The following is a 23,299-nucleotide window of genomic DNA, read 5'->3' as shown; positions in this document are numbered from 1 at the left end:
GTCAGAAGGTGGATCCTAGAGGGAGGGGAATAATCTTATATTTTGCATTAGTACAATGTTAATATACAGCCGAGGATAAATTATTCCTGGATTATTACACACGGAAGATAATGATTAATAACATGTGGTGGTATAGAGAGGATTATGGGTAGTACCACCGGATATACTGAACAGGAGATTCATGGCTTAATTTATGGAGTCTTTTCATTCGGACATCCCATGAGATACAGTAGACAGTGTGAGGAGGAAACTGGTCAGATCTCTGGGCTGGTAGCACACAATGATATGATGTGAGGAGGAGACTGGTCAGATCTCTGGGCTGGTAGCACACAGTGATATGATGTGAGGAGGAGACTGGTCAGATCTCTGGGCTGGTAACACGCAATGATATAATGTGAGCAGGAGACTGGTCAGATCTTTGGGCTGGTAGCACACAGTGATATGATGTGAGGAGGAGACTGGTCAGATTTTTGGGCTGGTAGCACACAGTGATATGATGTGAGGAGGAGACTGGTCAGATCTCTGGGCTGATAGCACACAGTGATATGATGTGAGCAGGAGACTGGTCAGATCTCTGGGCTGGTAGCACACTATGATATGAAGAGACTGGTCAGATCTCTGGGCTGGTAGCACACAGTGATATGATGTGAACAGGAGACTGGTCAGATCTCTGGGCTGGTAGCACACAGTGATATGATGTGAGGAGGAGACTGGTCAGATCTCTAGGTTGGTAGCACACAATGATATGATGTGAGGAGGAGACTGGTCAGATCTCTGAGCTGGTAAGACACAGTGATATGATGTGAGGAGGAGACTGGTCAGATCTCTAGGCTGGTAACACGCAATGATATGATGTGAACAGGAGACTGGTCAGATCTCTGGGCTGGTAGCACACAGTGATATGATGTGAGGAGGAGACTGGTCAGATCTCTAGGTTGGTAGCACACAATGATATGATGTGAGGAGGAGACTGGTCAGATCTCTGAGCTGGTAAGACACAGTGATATGATGTGAGGAGGAGACTGGTCAGATCTCTGGGCTGGTAGCACACAATGATATGAGAAGGAGACTGGTCAGATCTCTGGGCTGGTATGACACAATACGATGATGTGAGCAGGAGTCTAACAGGAGCTGATGACTCCTGACTGTCCCATTGGGCAGATACTTTTTCTTCATTAGTTTGCAGAGGAGGATGCAAAATTTATGACTATTAAAGTGACTAAATAAGGTGAATACCTGACTCTTCTGTAATAAGTGTTTATTACTCACCTGTGCTGATATCTGTAGGGATTTCCTCCTCCTTACACTGCTGATCACCCCTCACATACGTCTCTTCTTCTCCCTCTATAATTTCTACTTTAATATCAGTCAGAACATCATCCTTATTAGCCCACAAAACAATAATAATATCAAAATTAATAATATGATTAATTAAATTGCTATGAAATTGCTGTGTGTATAAGATCCACAAAGCTTTTTAACAGATCATATATTGAGAATTCATTTGGGAATTTTGGGATTTGTTGAGACCTTAAAATGTCATCTACCTGATTCTCCTGTGGGATACTGGAATTTCTCCCTGTACAATCCTGTGAATAATGAGGATGGAGATATCTCTCTGGGGTATTTCTGTTACTGGATCCATCTGTAGGAAACACACAGTGACTGATTACATTGCTTATATGTGATGAACAGATGAGGAGTATATTGGTTGTCCTAAAAACTGCTCTCTCCATTACAAGAAATAAAAGTCTACTCTTACCCAGTGATGTGACGGGCCGGTGATTCTCCATCCTTGCGTCTTCCTAAAAACTTTTTTAGACTTCTCCTACTCAACCCGACACCTTCTAGGAACCTAACACACACAATGACACAGTCATCATCCAGACACATCCCCTGGTGTTACTGTATAATGTCCCATTCTCAGCAGTCACCTCTCCAGTCAGCAGCTGAATGATCTGTGTGGTCAGTTTCTGGACATTCTGGTCAATGACTTTCTGATAAATCAGCGAGTGAGATTCAGGCACTGTGATGGGGTTCTGGGTCCTACGTAATACTCCTGAAAAACACAGTATCGGCGTCACACGTTCAGTAGATCTCTTTATCACTACTGTGTAATCCTGAGCACTGAGAGATACATCAAGGTAAATGAAGCTCCACATTTAAGGAATTTTGGGGGGGCTTGTTTCCTATATACAGGAAAGTAGAGTGTACACATCTCCTGCAGCTCCAGACATCAGTGGGCCCACCTATCTGAGTTCTCTATCTGCAGCCCCTCCATGGATGTATCATCTGCTTGAACAAATCAATGCAGTTTGAAGTGAGGGCTTAAAGTAGACAGAAGACTCAGAATGGACCTATGGAAGATAGTAGGTGAGGTAAGCGCTATATACACTCTAATAGACCGTGCATGTAGGACAGGGGTTATATCTATAAAATAAGTACTTCTTGTCTTTTTTGCACATTCAGAAAAAAACTACAGGATAATGGAGATCCCTAAATTGTAAAACTTTGTGACATCTAAACATTCAGCAAGAGCTGTAAATCTTAAAGTCTCATTTAGTGATACCAAAAAACAACATACAGTGGTCAATACAATATATCCCAACATATGTGAAGATTGTGGTACTGATACTTCTATCTGAGACTGTCTACCTGCTGCTCATTTACAGCTGTTCAGGGGGAGACGACTGAGGCAGAGCAGAAAGTACCAAAGTGAGAATGGTCACCATCCTGTGAGCCAGAGAGGATCATGGGAAGAATAAACTATAATATAAAAACATACCAAGAATTAAACATTCTTTACCCACTACAACACTTTGTGTATAGTGTGATATAACTTATATAAAGGTAAACTTTATGTAGAATACCAGTGTGTATATGTTGTAGATGTCCTCATGTAACAGAAAACGCCCTGTGTAACACCTGTAAGGTGATATTGCTGTACTCACAAACACAAAATGAGCCAGATGCTATAAAAACTGTAATAAATATATATATATAGATAGTGGGGGCTACACCCAAATAAACACAAATGTGGAGCACCAGAAGGGAAGCCAGTCTAGGTATGTACTCGTGTGTTAAAAAATAAAACCCATCAGACCTGATAACCCATCAGAATTATACCACAACTTGGTGTAATATAAAGAAAGTTGGGTGCTTGAAAAACCTTGCCCGAGTCATTGGGGGAGCCCAACAGTGTAATCCCACATTTCCGCTTCCACCAGCAAGAGTGGACGAAACTGAGCATTGCAGACGTGACTTGGCCCAGCTACGGTTATACCTAGCTGGTGCACACCGAAAGGGTGCCTGGTGACTTGAGATAGGACTGGATTCCATTACTCACTGACACATCTACCTCCCAGTGCAACCTGAAACTATCAGTGATTTCTAAGTACCGAAAACCAGAGTTTCAGCTACTATTGGATATTGATTTGTGTCCTAACTCACCAGCTGCTTGAAAAAAAAATTGATTGCGCTACATCAGCTTGTGGTTGGGAAGTACTGATCTTGTTCCAGCCTGATAAGGGGCAAACCTGCCTTCACCCTGCTCCCATCCTCCTATGGACCTCCGTACCTGGCAAGACACATTGTTCCTGTTTCACCTGTCAGACCCGATATTGCAGAGCAAGGCGCAAGAAGAATCTCTGCAAGGCTAAATTTCATCCATCTGTAGAGTTGAGATGTGTTCCCCAGATCACAAACCTGAACCTCTATAAGTGGGCGCTGAGCATCAGTAAAGAACCAACCACCCCCGGCAAAGCTTCATAGAAAAGGCGACATATGAAGAGTTTCTTCTTCATCCCTTCCTGTCTCATTATCTCCTAGGAGAATATAGGAAGAACTCTCTCAGCGCCGTGGTGAAGCCACACACTCAGTGATTCACACTGGAGCTCTGGTGAGCTCTATCCCATGTCGAAGTCAGCAAATTGGATAAAGTCATTTCAATTAAAGTCGAGCAAACTTGGTTGTCTTTGTCTGAAAAGTTGCGTACGGCACGCTACGGCGGGAAAATGATAGTCAGCGCTAGGGGTCAGGTCATACCTGTAGTCTACAACCAGTGAGGTTAACTGAGAGTCAGAGTGAAGAACCAACAATGATAGTTGACATAGCTGGTAGGAAAGAAACTTTTCTTGTAGATACAGGGGCGGCCCGGTCTGTGAAAACCTCTCCTTTTAATCTACAGGTGACCAGTAAAACAATTCCAGCCATCGGGGTAACGGGAAAAGTGTTGCATTATCCACTAACAAAACCAGCTGAGGTTACTATCGGGCCCCTGCATACCAAGCATTCGTTTCTCTTGGCTGCGGCGGCTCCTACTAACTTGCTAGGGAGAGACTTGTTATGTAAAATGGGATGTGTCATATACTGTACTTCTGATGGTGTGTTCTTAGATATACCGGAGAAGGTCGGACATGAGGTACAGGATATATTGGACACCCCTCAAAGGTTAATGTTACACTCTCCTGTTATAGAACAAAGTCCATCTCAAGTAAAGGGGATGTTGCTGGAAATACCAGGTTCAATATGGACCACAGATGGACAGGACACTGATGGCAAACGTAGCCCCTGTCATGGTCAATCTAAAAAGTGGTAGGATAGCTCCAAAAATCCCACAGTATCCATTAAAACCGGAGGTGGAACTAGGGGTATATCCTGTTATTGAGAGGCTGTTACAACAAGGGATTTTAATTCGTACAGCCAGTACAGCAAATAGTCCCATTTTCCCTGTGAAGAAGAATGGGGGGGGGGGGGGGGGGCTATAGATTAGTCCAGGACTTAAGGGGAATTAATAAAGTTGTTGAGAGCCAATTCCCCGTAGTGCCGAATCCAGCTGTCATCCTCATGCAGATTCCACCGACTGCCAGTCATTTTACTGTCATTGATCTATGTTCTGCTTTCTTCTCAGTCCCTCTTCACCCTGACTGCCAATACCTTTTTGCATTCTCCTACAGGGGAGTGCAATACACATGGACCAGACTACCCCAGGGGTTCATTGACAGCCCCAGTATTTTCTTCCAAGCCTTACATGACTGTTTGCAATCCTTTCAACCCCACAATGGGTCTGTTCTAATTCAATATGTGGACGATTTGTTGTTGTGCTCTGATTCTTTTATGGCATGTTTACATGATACTAAATTGTTGTTGCTTCATCTTTCACAAACAGGGCACAAGGTGGCAAAGAATAAATTACAGCCATGATAGCCTAAGGTCAAATACTTAGGACACTGCCTCACTAAGGGGCTAAGACACCTGACAACCGACAGAATTGAGGCCATACAACACATGACTCTGCCGCAGAGCCAGAAGCAGTTCGTACTTTCTTGGGGATGTGTGGATACTGTAGATCCTGGATCCCAGGTTTTTCTATTCTGGCATTACCATTGCAGGAGCTAGTCTCTTCCTCAAAACCAGAACATGTCGTACACACAAAAGAGTCAGAGCAAGCGTTCTTTAATCTTAAAGATAGTCTGACTAGAGCACCTGCATTGGGAATACCTGATTATGAAAAGCCTTTTGAGCTATTCTGTACAGAAGCTGATGGTTGTGCAGCAGGTGTCCTCGCACAGAAACATGGTGACGCTAGCAGACCGGTAGCATACTACAGTGCACAATTAGACAATGTGGCAAGATCACTCCCAACATGTCTCAGAAGTGTAGCAGCAACGGCTCTTCTGGTAAGTAAGAGCGAGGACGTAGTATAAGGACATAATTCAACTATCTATACACCCCATGCTGTATCAGCTCTGTTAAATTCAGCCCAAACCAGACATGTTTCTTCAGCTAGATTCACAAAGTGGGAACTAGCCCTGATGGCACCCTCAAACATCACCATCAAACGATGTAGCACCTTAAATCCAGCTACATACCTTCCGTATGTGTCTCTAGAGACACAAAGGGTGGGAGGTGAGGAGACCCTGGTTGATGATGAGTTAGGCAAGAATACTGACACGCATGACTGTATGGAACACCTGAATCAGACCTTTACTGCAAGGCCCGACATACGTGACACCCCCTTAGAAAATGTAGATTTTACGTTTTATATAGACGGAAGTTGTCATAGACAGACAGAGACGGGAGAGCTATGTACTGGTTACGCTGTTGTAGACGATCAGGATGTGGTAGAAGCTGAACCCCTTGGCCCGCCTCACTCAGCCCAGGTGGCGGAACTAGTAGCACTAAGGAGAGCGTGTGAATTGGCAGACGGCAAATCAGCCAATATATATACTGACTCTAGGTACGCCTTTGGGGTAGTGCACGATTTTGGGGCCCTTTGGCATCTTAGAAACTTTACGACAGCAGCAGGTACACCAGTGGCACACTCACAACACATAAAAGGACTTCTGACAGCGATACAGTTACCCAGAACAGTAGCCGTCATAAAGTGCAAAGCCCATACTTTTGAAGAAGACCCAGTGTCATTGGGCAACAACAGGGCAGACGAAGCTGCTAAATGGGCAGCAGGGCGACCTATGACTGTATCGACAGAGACTATGATGGTTTTTCAGACATTAGACATGCAGAAATTAATTGAAATGCAAGATTTGTGTTCCCTGCAGGAAAAGGCGGTCTGGAAGGCGAAGGAATGTGGTCAAGAGTCCTCAGGACTCTGGAGGGATGGACAAGGTAAGCCTGTAGCTCCCCGAACATACTATCCAAGCCTGGCTGAAGCAGCACACGGTCTGACTCACCTGGGTAAAGAAGGTATGTGCAAACTGGTGAGAGCATACTGGTGTGCTCCCGGATTTTCCTCTCAGGCTGGTAAGAAAGCAATGTCATGTCTTACTTGTTTGAAGAAAAATGTTGGGAAAACTATTCCAACTGAGCCATCCCACATCCCTCCTACAGACGGACCTTTTCAGGTAATACAAATTGACTATATCCAATTACCACCGTGCAGGAATCTAAAGTATGTGTTAGTGTGTATTGATGTGTTTTCCGGTTGAGTAGAAGCATATCCGGCAGCCACTAATACTGCTGTGTTCACTGCAAAGAAAATTGTACAAGACTTTGTGTGTAGGTTCGGTATCCCTAGAATCATTGAAAGTGATAGGGGTACCCATTTTACTGGTGATATCTTCCAAAACATGTGTAAACTCATGGGAATCGGTAGCAGACTTCACACCCCTTACCGACCACAAGCCAGTGGTAAGGTGGAGAGAGTAAACGGTACTATAAAGAACAAGCTTGGTAAGATAATGGCTGAAACTGGGTTGGCATGGCCTGAGGCTTTGCCATTGGTCCTCCATAGCATTCGGACCACTCCTAGACCTCCTCTTAATCTGTCCCCCTTTGAGATACTGTTCGGACGACAACCTCATTTGATAGTGAGTCCACAAGACGACTTGAAGTGTAATAATGAAGTGACTGTACAATATCTTATAAGAATGAGTAGACAGCTAAAACAACAACAACAACAAAAACTAAAAATGCTGTCACCTGGTATGCCAGAAACAAACTTGATGTTGAACCTGGAGACTATGTTATGATCCACAATTTCTTACGTTCAGGTTGTTTAACAGACCGTTGGGAAGGCCCGTACCAAGTGCTGCTAACCAGTACTACATCACTGAAGGTTGCAGAGAGAGACACTTGGGTCCATTCCACCCACTGCAGGAGAGTCCATAATCCGGAGAAAGTGCAAGATAAAGCTAAGACCAACGACATAGATCTGTCACTCGTGAGTCTGTTCTGGGAGACCTAAAGCCTGCAGTCGAGACACCTGAACCAGAGACGTTGCCCCAGAACTATCTTTCCAGCGATGGAGTGGCGGTTTTTGTTTTTGTTTTGTTCCAGGATTTCCCTTGTTTTTATTTTTTTTAGGACATTCTATTTTTGTGAAGGAGGATGGAGGACGGAGGAGAGTTCTGGGAGTGATACGGATGAAATGGAGGCAGAAGAAAAGTTATTAGGATACTCAGAGCAGCCCATTATCAAACTTGGACCGGGGGTTATGAAAAGGTCTGCTAGCTCAGGAACTCGGAGGCAGTGTGAGGGGCTATTGTCTGATGAGTATTGTATCTGCAAATTCTGCGACTCCCTAGTTGAAGAGAGAAGCATCCAACGATGCCAGTCCCCCAATACTCTGAATATAGGCGGGCATCCTTTGGAGGATTATCACTCCCTGGTGGGTAAGGTACTAAACCAAACCGAGTGTTGGGTGTGCTCTCACGTGCCGCAAGGGCAGCATAATATAGGACTAGTGCCATTCCCTCTAAACATATCGGAAGTACTCGAATTGAGGGGTGGGAGGCCCATAGACGGGAGGTACAATAACACTAGGTCCCCTAGTCTGACGCTTCGACAATACTCCATAGGCAGATCTTTGCTGTGCCTAAATATATCTCATGCAAAGCGCCTGGAGAATTGGGAGGCTGACCTATCAGATCAGACAATGGCTCGCCACACTCATTTTAGAGGGAGACTCACAAGGTCACTACTAGGCAGGAATGTTGATGGAAGTCACAAATTAGGGCGTATAACCAAACATAAGAAGGTATCCATTGGAAAAGTCTCTACAGATAAATGTAAAAATGTCATTAATGCCGACACGTGTCTAGAGCAAATGGAGACACTAGGCATGGGTAGTTTTATCAAAACTCTGTGTGATATAATTCATGGGCATACTATTCCTTATGTTCTCCCTGATGATGTATATTTTGTTTGTGGAAGGAAAGCTTATTCCTGGGTGACTCCGAGTTCCAAGGGCTTGTGTTTCTTAGCTAAACTGGTTCCTGAAATCATGACTATTACTCATGAAGAAATGGTAGATATTCACAAGACTACATCACCACCATACATACACACACAGTATGAACACCGTGGCAAGAGAAATATGATTCCTGGTGAGGAACCCATAGCTACAAAATTGATTAGTGAAACTGCTGGTTTCCAAGTTATGGTTGCTCTAGATCTTACCAGGACCGCTCGGGGAACATTAAACTTTAAATATATCCAAGACCTAGCTAAATTAATAGATAATATCACCGAGATGTATGATGACACTTTCAGGTATACTGGAAGGGAGCTACAAGCGTACAAGAAGGAGTTGGTGCAACATAGACTGGTACTAAATTATCTTACCTCTATTACTGGTGGGTACTGTGTGACACTGGCCACCCAATTCGGTGTCAAATGTTGCACGTACATTACTAATAATACTGATGACCCTAAAGAGGTTATAGACCGGAAGATGGATGAAATTTTGCAGCTGAAATGGGAATTTTGAAAGAGCCATAATTCTTCGTTATATGAGGTCGGGGAAAAGGTGGCGGGTTGGTTCTCGTGGTTGAACCCTGTAAAAATGGTTCTCCGGTCTGGGGGAGTGGGTAGAGGAAATGGTTGCTAGTGTAGGTAAGCTCCTTCTCCTTATACTGGGTGTCATCTTAGCAATTGGTTTAGTTGTCAAATGTGTTCCTACTGTGTTGAAGTGTGGAAAATGGTCTCATAGGAGTAACACTGAGAAAGAGACTCAAAGGGTGGTACCAGATACCGAGATCATGGTCTGTGAAGAAGTATTGTATAATCCTGAACTTGAAACGGTGATAGGGTGATAGTTTATTACAATATCAAAGGGTGGAGCTCGAAGTCAGCAAATTGGATAAAGTCATTTCAATTAAAGTCGAGCAAACTTGGTTGTCTTTGTCTGAAAAGTTGCGTACGGTACGCTACGGCGTACAAGGGCACGCTACGGCGTGAAAGGGCGTACGCATCTACTACACGTGGCAGCAACAGTAATTGGTCTTTTACCATACATTCGCACTAACACGCATATTTATAAAATAGTACACATTAATGGTAGTTGCAACACATAGTCAGTTATGTCGAAATATAGTAGTATTTATATGTTATATTAGAGTTACATGCATATTAGTGAAATACACGGAACAGGTTCTAGGAATCATATCATGAGTGGTATCATAATAAACCTCTTTACATATCCTACTGTTTGGTTCACTCTGCGAGGGAATCGCAGAGTGCATACACAAGTTATGAATGATAGGAAATTATGAACTACTTAAGACTAAGGAATCTTGGTGGGAAGAGCCGAGCAAACCCCCTGGAGAGGTGACCCCCTCCTTTGGATTCCTTAGGATGAACTAGCCAATGATTGACAACCCCTTGGACCTTCCTGAGACCTGGACCAATAGATGCAAGCTATACCATCTTCTTTGTGTTACTGTATTTTTTTTTTTTTTTTAAACTCTTTATTTGTAGAGGAAACAACAGGAACAGTACAGATAATATTTTGGACAAGAAAAATATTAATAATCAAAGTGTTTCCTCTGAGTTTTATACTTTTATATCGGTGGGGGAAAGAGAAGGGAAGGGAGGGTGGGGGGTAGAAAGGCACAAATATTGTCAACAATATAACTAATAAACCAATAGGCACGCAAACTTGGAACATTGCTAGGAAAAGCTAGGGCACACAGTTACAATGACTGCACGAGAGAGGGGTAGCATACAGACATTACTCACCATCCGCGCACCAATTCCAGCCTGGGGGGTCCAGAGGCGGCCCAAGAGCTATGTTCCATCTGCAGGAGGAGGAGCCGTACTGGAAAGGCAGCTACGGCTTTCTAGAAAGTACCACGGGGCCCACACCTTATCAAAGTTATATGATTTATCATGAAGGTAGCACGTTATACTTTCCATGCTTGCGACATGTCCTATGTACGACCGTAACTCCTGCATAGAGGGAGCCCTAGGGTCTTTCCAGTGCTTTGCTATTAGGGATTTAGCGGCTGCCAGAAAATGAGAGATAAGCTTGTTAGAGGGCTCGCTCTCATCAGGTATAGGGCGAGAGAGAAGGAATGACCAGGGATCCTTACTTATCTGTTGTTCTGACACAGAGTTTATGAGTGTAAGAACCATGTTCCAGAAAGGAACTATGCGAGGGCAGGTCCACCATATGTGTAGCATCGTACCTCTCTGGCCACATTCCCGCCAGCAGCTCGGAGTGGCCGTAGGAAACATTCGAGACAACTTATCAGGAGTATAGTACCACCTATAGTACACTTTATAGGCAGTTTCCTTAATTAATGTAGAGATCGAGCTCTTGGCAATCCCCTCCCTGACCTCCTCCCAGCATAAGTCGTCTGGAGGAGGACCCAAGTCATTTTCCCATTCCCGCTCATGTCGGCCTGGAGTATCAAAGGTATAATCTATGAGCCAATTATAGATCTGGGAGATCATCCCCTTAGTGAGAGGTGAATGTAAACACATGTACTCGAAGGAGGTCGGGGCCCGAAGAGCCTCCTGGGGGGGCAAAGACATGGCGTAGTGTCGGACCTGGAAGTACTCAAAAAAGAGCGGACATAACGGTTCAAATTTATGATGAAGTTCAGACATAGAAGCCCAAGTTTGATTAACCACCAAGTCCGAGACCACCCGTAATCCCGCCTTTATCCAGTTTTTAAATTGTTGGGTTGAGTTGCCAGGAGGGAAGTGTGGGTTGCCCCAAAGGGGAGTCAGAGGTGAAATAGGGGAGGACAATTTATATTTGACCCGACATGAGTCCCAGAGGGATAAGCAGAATTTAAGAGATTGGAGAGAGGAAGCTGCTGGTGGCCTATCTATATTAGCCAAACCCCAGAGTGATGCCATGGAGGGGACCCCAACATAGTGGGTCTCCAGGTCCACCCAGGCTATGGACTGATAAGGCGCATAAGTTACCGCCACCTGGGTCAAGTGGGATGCCAAATAATACAATTTAATGTCTGGAAATCCCCTGCCTCCTCGGGCCCTGGGCTTCTTAAGCACTGCTATCGAAATTCTAGGGGGCTTGGCACGCCATATAAACTTTAGAAAGGAGGAATGCAAATCCCTAAACACAGAGTCGGGAACCCTCACTGGAAGAGTCTGGAAAAGATACAGAAGCTTAGGGACCAAGTTCATCTTAATAGCAATAATCCTCCCCAGCCACGATATGATGTAGCTCTTCCAAGTCTCTAAGTCCTGTTTGATTTTTGACAGAAGGGGGGGGAAATTTTCCCGATACAATTTCTCATAGGATGAGGTGATATAAACTCCAAGATATTTGATCTTATTGACCTGCCAGCGTAGTGCAAAATTAGTCTGTAAACTGGACCTAAGGGAAGGGGAAGCATGGAGGAGCATGGCCTCGGATTTAACAAAATTAATTTTATAGCCAGACAGGAGGCCATATTCATCCATAAGTTTATATAGGGCAGGTAAAGACTCCTGAGGATTTGTCAGAGAAAGAAGTATGTCATCCGCGAAGAGAGATACCTTGAATTCCCGCGGTCCCACTGTCACACCTGAGATTGACGTTGACTGTCTGATCATCGCCGCCAAGGGTTCTATCACTAGGGCAAAAATTAAGGGCGAAAGGGGGCAGCCCTGCCTCGTCCCGTTGGAGAGGGAAAGAGGGTCGGAAAGAGACCCATTAACCAGAACCCTAGCTGAGGGAGAGTTATAGAGGGCCGATACCCCGGTCAGGAATTCAGCCGTGAAGCCGTACGCCTTCAAAGCTAGGGTCATAAAATCCCAAGAGATGCGATCGAACGCCTTCTCGGCATCCAGTGAGAGCATCATGGCCGGGAGGCACCTTTGATTGATGATTTGAACAAGGTCAATCGCACGGCGAGTATTATCCCTGGCCTGGCGACCTGGGATGAAACCCACTTGATCATAGTGGATTAGACCCGGAAGGACTCCATTCAGACGGGTAGCCAGGATCTTTGCATATAACTTAATGTCTACATTGAGAAGGGAAATGGGACGGTAGCTTGCACAGTCGCTAGGGTCTTTTGTGTTACTGTATTTTTGTGTGTATATAAGCAGCAGCTTCACATCTAGTGTTCAGACATCTTGTCCCCAGACTTCAGGATTGAATGCTGCACACTGGATCCAGAGCGCCTGCGATAAGTAATGGCTGTATTTATTTTCACTTCGCTTGAGCATATTATTCTACTATTTGCGAATAAATTTTTGTGCGTTGGAAACACAAATCGAGGTTCGACAATCGTTATTGGTTAGCGACAATACGTACATAACACCCAGGAAGCCACAGTTACAGTGTCCCCATGAAAGCCATATCACAGCACGCCGAACTATTGGAACCGAGTGTGGTGAGTGTTAACTGTGTTTTTTTGCACACACTCTAAAGAGAAATAACTTAAAGGAAACCTAAACGTGTATTTGGAGCACACCTGGCAGCCATCTGGAGGGTGGGTGTTTGTTCTTTATACTACGGACTCAAAAATACAAGCGGTCACCCGTCCTCCTCATCCCGGAGTTTCCAAGAACCAAACAGTCTACCAAACAGTCAGCAATAAGCAGCCATATTGTACACTAATAAGCCTGTAATAGCTGTCCAAATCTGACCACTAGAAGTCCAAATCGGACTACTAGAAGTATAAGGGGATTGTCTTTCATATACAGTCCTAATTGTAAAAAGGAATCAAGGAAAAAATATGTAAAAAAAATGTACTTAGAAAATTTAGTAGCCGGCTAAACATTGAACCATCATCAACATCCGACACAATACAAGTTCTGTAAGCAGACTGTTACTAAAGTCTTTTTTTTATGCACTTTGTTTCGGATATGTTCATATTACTGACCTTAAATATGTGAACAGTGTAAAGTGTACACATAGTACAACTTCTTAAATTACTGAACCTAACCAGACGGTCTCTTCTCCTGGTGTCTAGCACTGGGCTGCTTCTGCATTCCCTTGTTACCCATTTTCACACTTCCTTTAATAATACTTTAGTGAGACTACTGTGAAGGGGGAGCCGCGGGTTACAGGCAGGCGCGCGCACGTATGGGGTACGTGTGCGCGCACGTGCATGTACCGGGTACAACTGCGCATGTGCGACTCTAGTAGAACCCCACTGTGTGTGCTGACTCAAGTCGGCACATACACGGTGGGAAGAATCACCAGGGGTCATGATGTCATCACCCCTGGACACACAGGAAGCTCCACGTGTGTGTAGTAAATCACAACACACGCTCCTGCTGGAGAGGCTGGGAGTTTCCAGGTCTGGACTATAAAAGTCCAGATCCGGGACTCCCCCTTCTCTCTTGCTGCCTGCCCGCCCCTGGACAACGAACACTACACTACACTACAGGAAAGGGTTAATAGGAACACTACACTAATAGGGACACACTACACTACAGAAAAGATATATATATTACACTATACTATTCTATGGGATTACACTACACTACAGAAAAGATACATTACACTACACTACAGAAAATATATATACACATTATACTACAGAAAACATACAATAAGCTACAAGAAAGGATTCCATGCTACAGGAACGTTCCCTACACTGCAGATAAAGAATCGGATCCAGGATACAAGGACTTGATAAGTATCGTTAATCTATATATCCATAAAGCTATATATGTATTTGTAATGTGGATTTAACTATTTATATACATATAACTGTGTAGCTATTGTCTGATATCTGCGACAGTTAAATCAATATTATAATACTGATTCTTATCAAAAATACATATGTAAATCAAGGATAGTGTAAGGAACAACGGTGGTGAACCTAGGGTTAATGTTATATTGATATATTATGTTATGTTGAACAACGTTATGATATATGTGTGAACTGTGAATACAAGCTAATCTGTGTTAACAGTAAAATACTTTGATTTAAATACATACATATGTTGTGAGTATTGGTTATTTATAACATATATATACTGTGAAGTACTGCTGAGATACAGTGGTTATTGGATAAATAGTTGTGTAAAGCTTGTGTTATTTAGTGTGGTCAAAAGACTGAGTAAGGCAACACTGTGTAAGGAAAAGTGCATAAAAGTGCGAGTTTTATAGCGAGTATCTAAGAACAGAATAAGAGGACAGTGTGCGCATGTAAGGCGCTACCACAGGTCCTTTTACAACTACCATTAAATATTTTATCAGTTGAGATGTAATTCTAAAATGTAATAAAAAGCATTTGAAATGTAAGATTATCTTTTTCCTACAAGGGGTCTATTCCAGGTTTACCTACAATAACTTATATGTCACACATTTTATCATTGATATTTGCTTGGCTGACCGCAAATTCACTGGCCCTGGAGAGACGAGGATTATGGGAAAATTCCTTGACAAGCCTTCCTCGTCCAGAGCTTCACTTCAATTAACTCCTTCTAAGATGGACATGCAGAGGCAAACTACCAACAATCCTGCACATTATTCACCCCCTCTTCGAGACCATGACATCTCAGAGCAGAGCGAGCAACTCATTGTGATGTTCCCAACCTGCATGGAAGAAATTAAAGAACTCTCAAGATAATCAGGACTATGATTGGCAAAAAATCAGAGAATCTCCAGACTGCAAGTGATAGGTTAGATATGTACAGCGGAACACATTGTCACCACTTTTATTGAAATTGTCATTGATCCTTTACCACTTATCTTAAAACAATGATATAATTTTAAAGGCATCTGTATAGGAAACCGCAAAAATGAACATTTCTGCCTTTGCAGACAACGTCCTTCCATATCAAACCTGGCTCAATCATTGCATCCTCAACAAAATCAAGGAGTACGGCATAATATCTGGCCTCTCTGGGAATCTAGAAAAGTCAGTAGCCCTGTACCAAGTATTGCTCATCCCTCCTGGAGTAGAAATACACCCTTTGAATGGGTAAAATGGAGCATTACGTACCTAGAGGTTAAAATTACGTACACAGAGGTTAAAATTACCCAAAAATCCATCCTCAGCTATTACTGCTCTAACTAATGAGCTGCATTTTTTTTTTTTTTTTATATATAATTCTTTATTTTAAATGGTCAAGCAATACAAGGCATAAAGGATACAATGTGTACATAAGAAGACATTTACATTGTAATGAAGTTCAGGAATGACATCCACAGGGAACTTAAGATGTAAACTGACCAGTTTTTTTTTGTTTTTTTTGGCTTTACCTTACATAAACCAGACAATGTCAAAAAAGGTTTGGGTGGGGGGTGGGGGGGGATAGGAGTAGGAGGGGTAAGGGAAGAAGGAAGACCACAAAAGATAGACAAGAGTGCGGTCAGAGAAAAGGTAATGAACGTGTGTTAGAAGGTCAAAGGTTGGTAGAGCAGGAGCAGGGCCCCACTCACCACACATGGGCCTCCGCGTGGAACTTAAGTGTCAAAGGGAAACGCGCTTGCTGCCATTTGCCATGGAGCCCAGACTTGGCTAAAAGCGTAACCTCTTTCGTGTAGGTGGTAAGTAATCTCTTCCATTGCTGCCACATTCCAAATTTGTTTTTTAAGGGCCGATAAAGAAGGAGAAGTGCTGCGCTTCCAGTTGAGGGCAATGAGAGATTTGGCGGCTGTGAGGATTAGCGCTGTCAGTTTTTTTGAGAATTTATCAAGATCCGGGGGAGGGTAACAAAGGAGAAAGATCCAAGTGTCTTTCGCAACGGGAGTCTCAAATAAGGTATTGATGAAGCCATGGATCGCATCCCAGAAGGGAGTAATAATTGGACAAGTCCTCCAGATATGTATCATAGAACCCCTGTGGCCACATCCCCGCCAGCAGTCAGGCGACGAGGAGGGGAACATTGCATGAAGTCGAGTGGGGGTATAATACCAGCGATAGTAAATTTTATAGGATGTTTCTTTTAGTCTGGTCGATATAGAGCTTTTGGCTATCCCCAGTCTCATGTCCTCCCAGGCCTCCTCATCAGGCGGAGGGCCGAGATCTCTCTCCCATTCAATCTCATGGTGGAGCTGAAGGTGACGAGTGGAGTCAAGAAAGATACTATAAAGCTGTGATATCATGCCTTTGGACATGGTGTGGAGTTTGCATAAGTTCTCAAATGGAGTGAGGGGACGCAGTGTAAATTTAGGTGGCAGGGATCGCAAAAAATGGCTGATTTGAAAGGACTCAAAGGGGCTAAGCGTCCGGTCTGGGGAGTGGGACTGGAGCTCAGCCAGTGGAAGCCACGGGCCTTGTTTCGAAAAGTCTGATGGAAATTTAAGTCCAGCCTCAGTCCAGAGACGGTGTCTCAATTTAGAGAGGCCGGGAGGAAATATGGGATTAAACCAGATGGGGGTCAGGGGAGAGAGGGCAGATGTAAGCTTTAATTTGAAGGAATAGGAATCCCAAATCTTAATGTCAAATTTAGTGGTGTGGAAGGAGTTTAGAGGACGAGGGGCGATGTATAGGGGGTAGGCCCCAGAGTGGGGTCAAATCAGGGAGGGCAGTATGCGCCGCCTCCAGGTCGAGCCATGACATAGAACCTGAGGGGGCATATGATGCAACAGTTTGGGAGAAGTGAGAGGCCAGGTAGTACATCTTAATATCGGGTAGGCCCCTACTACCACCGGGGATAGGTTTCTTCAGGACAGCAACCGATACCCGTGTAGGCGTATGATTCCAGATAAACCGAGTAAGGGCCTTCTGGATGTTGGATAGGAGGGTGGCAGGGACAGAAACTGGCAGGGTTTGAAAGAGGTACAGCCATTTGGGTATGATAAAGAGCTGCATTTTAAGTAGTATGCAGAGTATTTCATGACACTTTCAGCTGTTCATACAATGTAAAATAAGTCTTTTTGGGGGGAGTTGTTACGCTGACGGTCTGTTCACAAACTCACAGAACTGGTTTTGCGGAGATCTTCACCTTTAGCAGCCGCCTTTCCCATAGAGCTTTATACGCTCACCGGTACTCAGATGCCCCCAGGACGTAACTCCAGATGTAGTGTAAGTTTGTAATACAAAACCGTAGCGGCAGGCCAGGAGGCAGCATAGATGGCAGCGAATGGTCAGATGAAAGTAGCGGTCAGAGGTCACTAGCAAGCAGAAAAATCAGGTAACACGCCAAAGGTCAGGGTCACAGGCAGGGTCCAAGGTACAGGCAGGGGTCATACACAGAAATTCAATCCAGAAGGTATACACCAAACAGCACAGGAGCAGGTTAGCAGACAGGGAACTGGAAGCTATAACCGGCAGTGAGACTAAGAACTCCCTGCCTTAAATACTTTGATGGGCCAATCAGAAAAGAGGAGGAAAGGGCTGACAATCAGCCTCAGGAGGCTGCTAAATAATTTACTAGCTTAGAACTGGCATAGATAATAACATAAACCAGGAACATGTATAAATATATTAATCAACCAATTTAAATCATAGGAGAGCTCCCCCTGGTGTTGGAGGATGTCCCTACACCCTCCTACTCTATGCCACAAAGATAAGCGCAAGGAAAAAAAAACCAGTACATTGTAACCAATGCACGTGCCCGGCTGCTAGATTGCGCCAGGATGCGGCGTACCGTCGAGGCTCATGACAGGAGTATTTTACATCTGAGTTGTGGAAGCAAGGTGAGTCCAACTCTACATGAGGCCCCTAGTGAATGGGCCATAGAGCCCTATTCAGTGTTTCTCAGCAGTTTCTCTGATCCAGCTTCATAAGACCGATAAGTGACTTTCACACAACACCCTACTTCTTGGGGCAGCAGAGCACTTCTAAAGATCTAAGCATGCCCCTAACGTTGTCCCTGTAGATGCATTTCTGATGGATCTAAATTTAGGACAAGGGCTCATCAGAGCAAGGCTTCTACATTAGCTGGGCACTTACACGACAGCAATACACTCCCTTAATTCAACGTGTTCTACATATATGTAAAGGCTCACAACTATTCATGTATTACAGTTTATAAACATCAACAACCAGAGTCATGTTAAAGGCATTTGCACTTAGGATGCCGGCACTACAAACACCAAGTTCTATAAATCCACAAAGCTGATCATCTACTTACCTGCTCACAGCCCCAGGTTGGCTTCAGATTAGTTAAGCTATGACCGATGAGAGTGTGACATTATTGAGGATTAGTTACCATACATTCCATCTCATCACAAAAATCCCACCTTCTGTTCCTGTCTCTCACAACCTGAGCATCCCAATTCTTACTAAACGGTCATGTCTCAACACAGCGAGAAAATCACTCAACCAGACACGATCAAATTTCTTTTAAAAAACAATAAAATATTGGAAATTACGTTTCTTGTATCTAGAAACAACAACCTTGAAAATAAGATGGACAAGCTGTGTCGCTCACAAGTTATTACTGACATGGAAATTAAGATGATCCATTCAAGATCATGATGACTTCTAAAGTAGGTCCAGGAGGAAATATCTCTGGAATAGAGGCATCCCAGAATCCATAGATGCATAGTCTCTCATTGCATTTTAGTAGGCCTCTTTAAACATGTGCTCCCTGATCTCTCTGAGACAACGGGTGTGTTAGACAGATCTCAGAGCTCTGAGAGCAAGGCCTACCCCAGAACAAAATCCCAGAGAAATTATTGCCAGACTGCATAAAAAAGAATCATGATGGCCAACCATGACAGCCCTTTCATTGACTTGAAGGACTCCCAGATGCAAGTTTTCCAAGATCTAGCACCTTTAACAATTTAAAAGAGACATGAACTGCAGAGGATCACCAAAATCCTAAGAGCTTCTAACTACAAATATAAATGGTGTTTCTCTTAGCAACTCTTCAAGTGCTAACACACACTAAAACTCTGTATGGTAAGTCAGAAATTCAAATGCAAACCATCCTCTCTAAATTGGATCCCATGTCAGCAGCCTTTAGCGAGGATCTTCATCAATGAGACACCAAAAGCCTCCACAGTCTGAATGGCAAATAGTGGGTCGCAGAACTTTGCAAAACGACTCTCCCCACTTGAATAACTCCACTTATTGTGGACAACTCGGTCCTCCAAATCTCATCCAGGACACCTCCTTGTCGGAATCATCATTTTAACATGAGAGACATATTCTTAATTTTTTCCTGTTTCACAGGCACAAGCAGGGATCTGCTATCCAGTTCCCAATAGGACAAAGGCCTAATTATGTCGTCTGCCCATCAAAACTGAAGATAAAACTCTCAGGATGTGTCCATCCTAGAGCTCAGTGGCGCTTTTCGGAAGCTGGACGAGCTACTTTTCTCGTTGTGTTTACTGTTTCTTGTTATTCATTGCAGATTGACCCCTTATCACCTAATGAAGACTTTATCAGACTAGATGACTCTTTTTGCAGTTTGCACTGTGGTTCTTCAAGTTGTAGAGGTTTTTGTGAATCATTTGTTGTTCACCTCCTCTTTGATTGACTTCTCTCTCTCTAAATCCCTAATTCCATCTTAGGAAAATTCCTTTGCCACCCACAGCCTTGTCCTCCTAACCTTTCTTTTGTTTCCTTCCCTACCTCTATTGTCTTTGTAATTTTCAGACCCTACTATGCACCCCCACAGGCCCCTCTAATGTATTACCTAGGTCAGACTATCACCCCTCAGGGAACTCTCTTCCTTCACATCTCCTAATTTTATTAAGTTAAAAGCGCTCCATTGTCCTGGGAGCCGTAGAAATGTTCCTTTTCCCACACCCCATTATATAACTAACCCAGAGGGACGATACCTTATAGTTATAGGTTCTCTCTGATCCAAGACAGTAGTATCTGCCTACGATCCACATCAGAACCAGTCACCTTCCTCAATAAGATGTTTAACCACATTATGCAAAGTGTCATCTGATCCTAGGAGATATTAATGTAACCCAAGATCTAAAGCTAGATAAATCTCAGCCCTCCAGAGAGTATAAGAACATGGCATCCCTATTGGCCCTTCACAATCTTTATGAAACATGGCGCCTCTAGAACTCCACAGCCAGAGACTGCACACATGACTCCGTCAACATCGTATCTGTCTTCGTATTGACATGCTGTATGTTTCTGGCTTACTCACGCAAAAAAAATCCACGGTACTGGGGTTTCGTCATTCTCCAAGGGCGGAATACTCTGGAGAATATCTACTTCTTTCATAAAACATAAGCCACATCAGTTTAATTGGAGCAGAGACAACTCTACTCAACAACTTGATAACCCAGAAGATCGAGACTCTACCACTGAGTACTTTAGCCTAAATGTAACATATGAAATAGAGCCCAGAATAGTGTAGGAGGCTGAAAAAGCCAGTATTACTGGTTCTCTATTTCCACTCACTGCAACAATTTCTGCTCTGAAAAGCTCTAATTTGTAAACACAAATAGAGTCTCTCCACATGCAACACAAGCAACATCCCGCTATTGAGATTTTCGCACAAATTAATATGCATAATGATCAATGTAACTCTGCTCTCAAAAAAGGGCAGATATCACACAGTGATATTTATGTAGGAGTCATATCTTAATAGTACTGCTAATCTATATAAAAATTGTGCAATAAAGGCTAAACTTAATTATACATATATCAAGTATGTAATATAGAGCATGCTGTTCTAAACTGTATTTGTATCTAGTGCTCTACATTTTGATATTATGTGAACTGCTGTTGTTCTGGATTTTTGGGCTATATATATATATATATATATATATATATATAATATTATCATTATTTATTTATAAGGCGCCACAAGGTTTTCGCAACGCCGAACACAGTACAAATAATGAACAGTACTGGGAATAACACTACAGAACAATAAACGAGTAATACCAAGACTTCAGAGGCTCCAGGAAAAGCAAATATATTGAAGTTGGAGTAGAAGAGAAGGTAGAGAGACAGGAGGAAGAAGGGCCCTGTTCATAAGAGCTTACATCCTAAAGGGAGGGCAAACAGACGGTCGGCACAAAGGGAGTCAGAGGAGCCAGGAGATGAGAGCGAGCATGGTGAGAGGGTTAGGTGGAAGGCTGGTAGGCTTTGAGGAAGAGATGAGTTTAGAGTGCCCGTTTTAAGGAGCACAATTTAGAGGACAAACGGATGGAGCGTGGGAGGTCATTCCAGTGCAAGGGGGGCAGCTCAGGAGAAGTCTTGAATTCTGGAGTGGGATGAGGTGATCAGAGTGGAGGAGAGGCGACGGTCATTGGCTGAATGCATATATATAAAAAATTTAGATTCTACACGTCAATAGTATATAAAGAACACCAATTCCAACCTCGAGAACTGTATGAAGAGAGATATCCTTACATCCAACAGTTATACTTTAGGATAGACATCTATGGTACTTCAATTGTTTTAAAAACCCTGGTGTGTATAATAGAAACATTAACCTTTTATTTACTGCTTTCCTAGGTTATCTAAATAAAAGAATAGAATAGAAAATAAACAATAGAAAACACTTTCTGTCAATATATATACTGTATATATATACTGTATATATATACTGTATATATATATATATATATATATAATTCACCTGGACACAGAAACACGTTAAGACCAGTCACATGTGGAGGTTGAGTGTCTAAGAGAAACCCCGTCCGTATGGAAGAAAGTGAATTTCTTTGGAAGATGAAATACAGCTGGGGTCAGCAAAGCGGTTCTAGCTCTATATCCCCATAGCATGTCTGACAGCGGGGATCAAGAGATCACATGACAAGAGGGCGGAGTTCCCTGAATTTTAGTCTTTCATGTAACACCCCTCTATAATAAAAGGTGGTGTTGTAGGATAGGGACTGTCTGCGGTGTGAGGATGTATCAGTGGAGCTGTGATTGGTTGCTCCCCTGCGGAGAACATAGTGGTGTAACCTGGTGGGATCTATAGGTGGTGTAACCTGGTGGGATCTATAGGTGGTGTAACCTGGTGGGATCTATAGGTGATGGGGTGTTGTAGGTGTTTGTCACTTACGTCTTAATTCTTTAGTGACAAAGTTGTCGGTAGACGTTCCTCTCGTTGGGTTCTTTATCTTCCTGTTTAGTTCGGTAGAGTGGTCCTGGGGTGGATAATATTTGGTGTTCCTCCGGAGTGAAGCGGTTGCTAGGTTATATTCCTCTTGTTGGGGTATTGGTGCACTTGTTTTGTGGCAAGTCCGATATAGTTCGTCCTACTGAGGAAACAGATGGGAGATGAGTCACAGAATGTGGGTGGTGTGTTTTGGATCCCCCCCCCCCCCCAAATAAAAAGATGAAAGTGGTGATGTTCAAGTACTTTCTCTATGTTCTTCTTTCAAGCATTTACAACTCTTTTGCCTTTTTATTTAGTTTTTTTCTTCTATCTCTTTTGCATTTACAGCTTGGTTAGCTCTTTGGGTTGGTTTAGTAGCTCTTATTACCTTTACTGTTAGATTGTGTTACATGATTATATTTTCACTTAAACACAGTCAGTTCCGCCTGATTGGGGCCAGTTCAGGATCAGGGAGATGTGAGGTGTAAACGTGGCAGATAACGGGAGCTATCTAACCAGTGGGAAGAACAATACAATAGTTATATTAGTAATAGTAGTATATGTGGACTACTTAGTAGTTCTGCAGAGGGAGACGTTAGGAGAGTGTTCTGAGAAATGTATTATATCATGTGCTTAACTCTCACCTTCTGTATTATCTACA

At 43.3% G+C, this 23,299-nt stretch overlaps 1 protein-coding gene across 5 annotated transcripts in view; it reads right to left on the bottom strand.

The window, feature by feature from the left end:
- LOC142108564 (uncharacterized) overlaps nt 1-23,299 on the bottom strand; it is a 625,828-nt gene that overhangs the window by 2,928 nt on the left and 599,601 nt on the right. For 4 of the 5 annotated variants that reach the window (XM_075192322.1, XM_075192325.1, XM_075192323.1 and 1 more), the window contains one exon: nt 1,270-1,381. In XM_075192322.1, the coding sequence (XP_075048423.1) occupies nt 1,270-1,381 (112 nt within the window). Of the gene's footprint in view, nt 1-1,269; nt 1,382-1,547; nt 1,646-1,762; nt 1,856-1,934; nt 2,115-23,299 lie in introns of those variants that run through there. The other variant, XM_075192326.1, reaches the window with a different exon arrangement.

The sequence above is a fragment of the Mixophyes fleayi genome, chromosome 12 (genome assembly GCF_038048845.1).
Source record: "Mixophyes fleayi isolate aMixFle1 chromosome 12, aMixFle1.hap1, whole genome shotgun sequence".
NCBI lineage: Eukaryota > Metazoa > Chordata > Amphibia > Anura > Limnodynastidae > Mixophyes > Mixophyes fleayi.
Note: the sequence above shows the minus strand (reverse complement) of the source record. Positions and strands in the feature narration are given on the sequence as shown.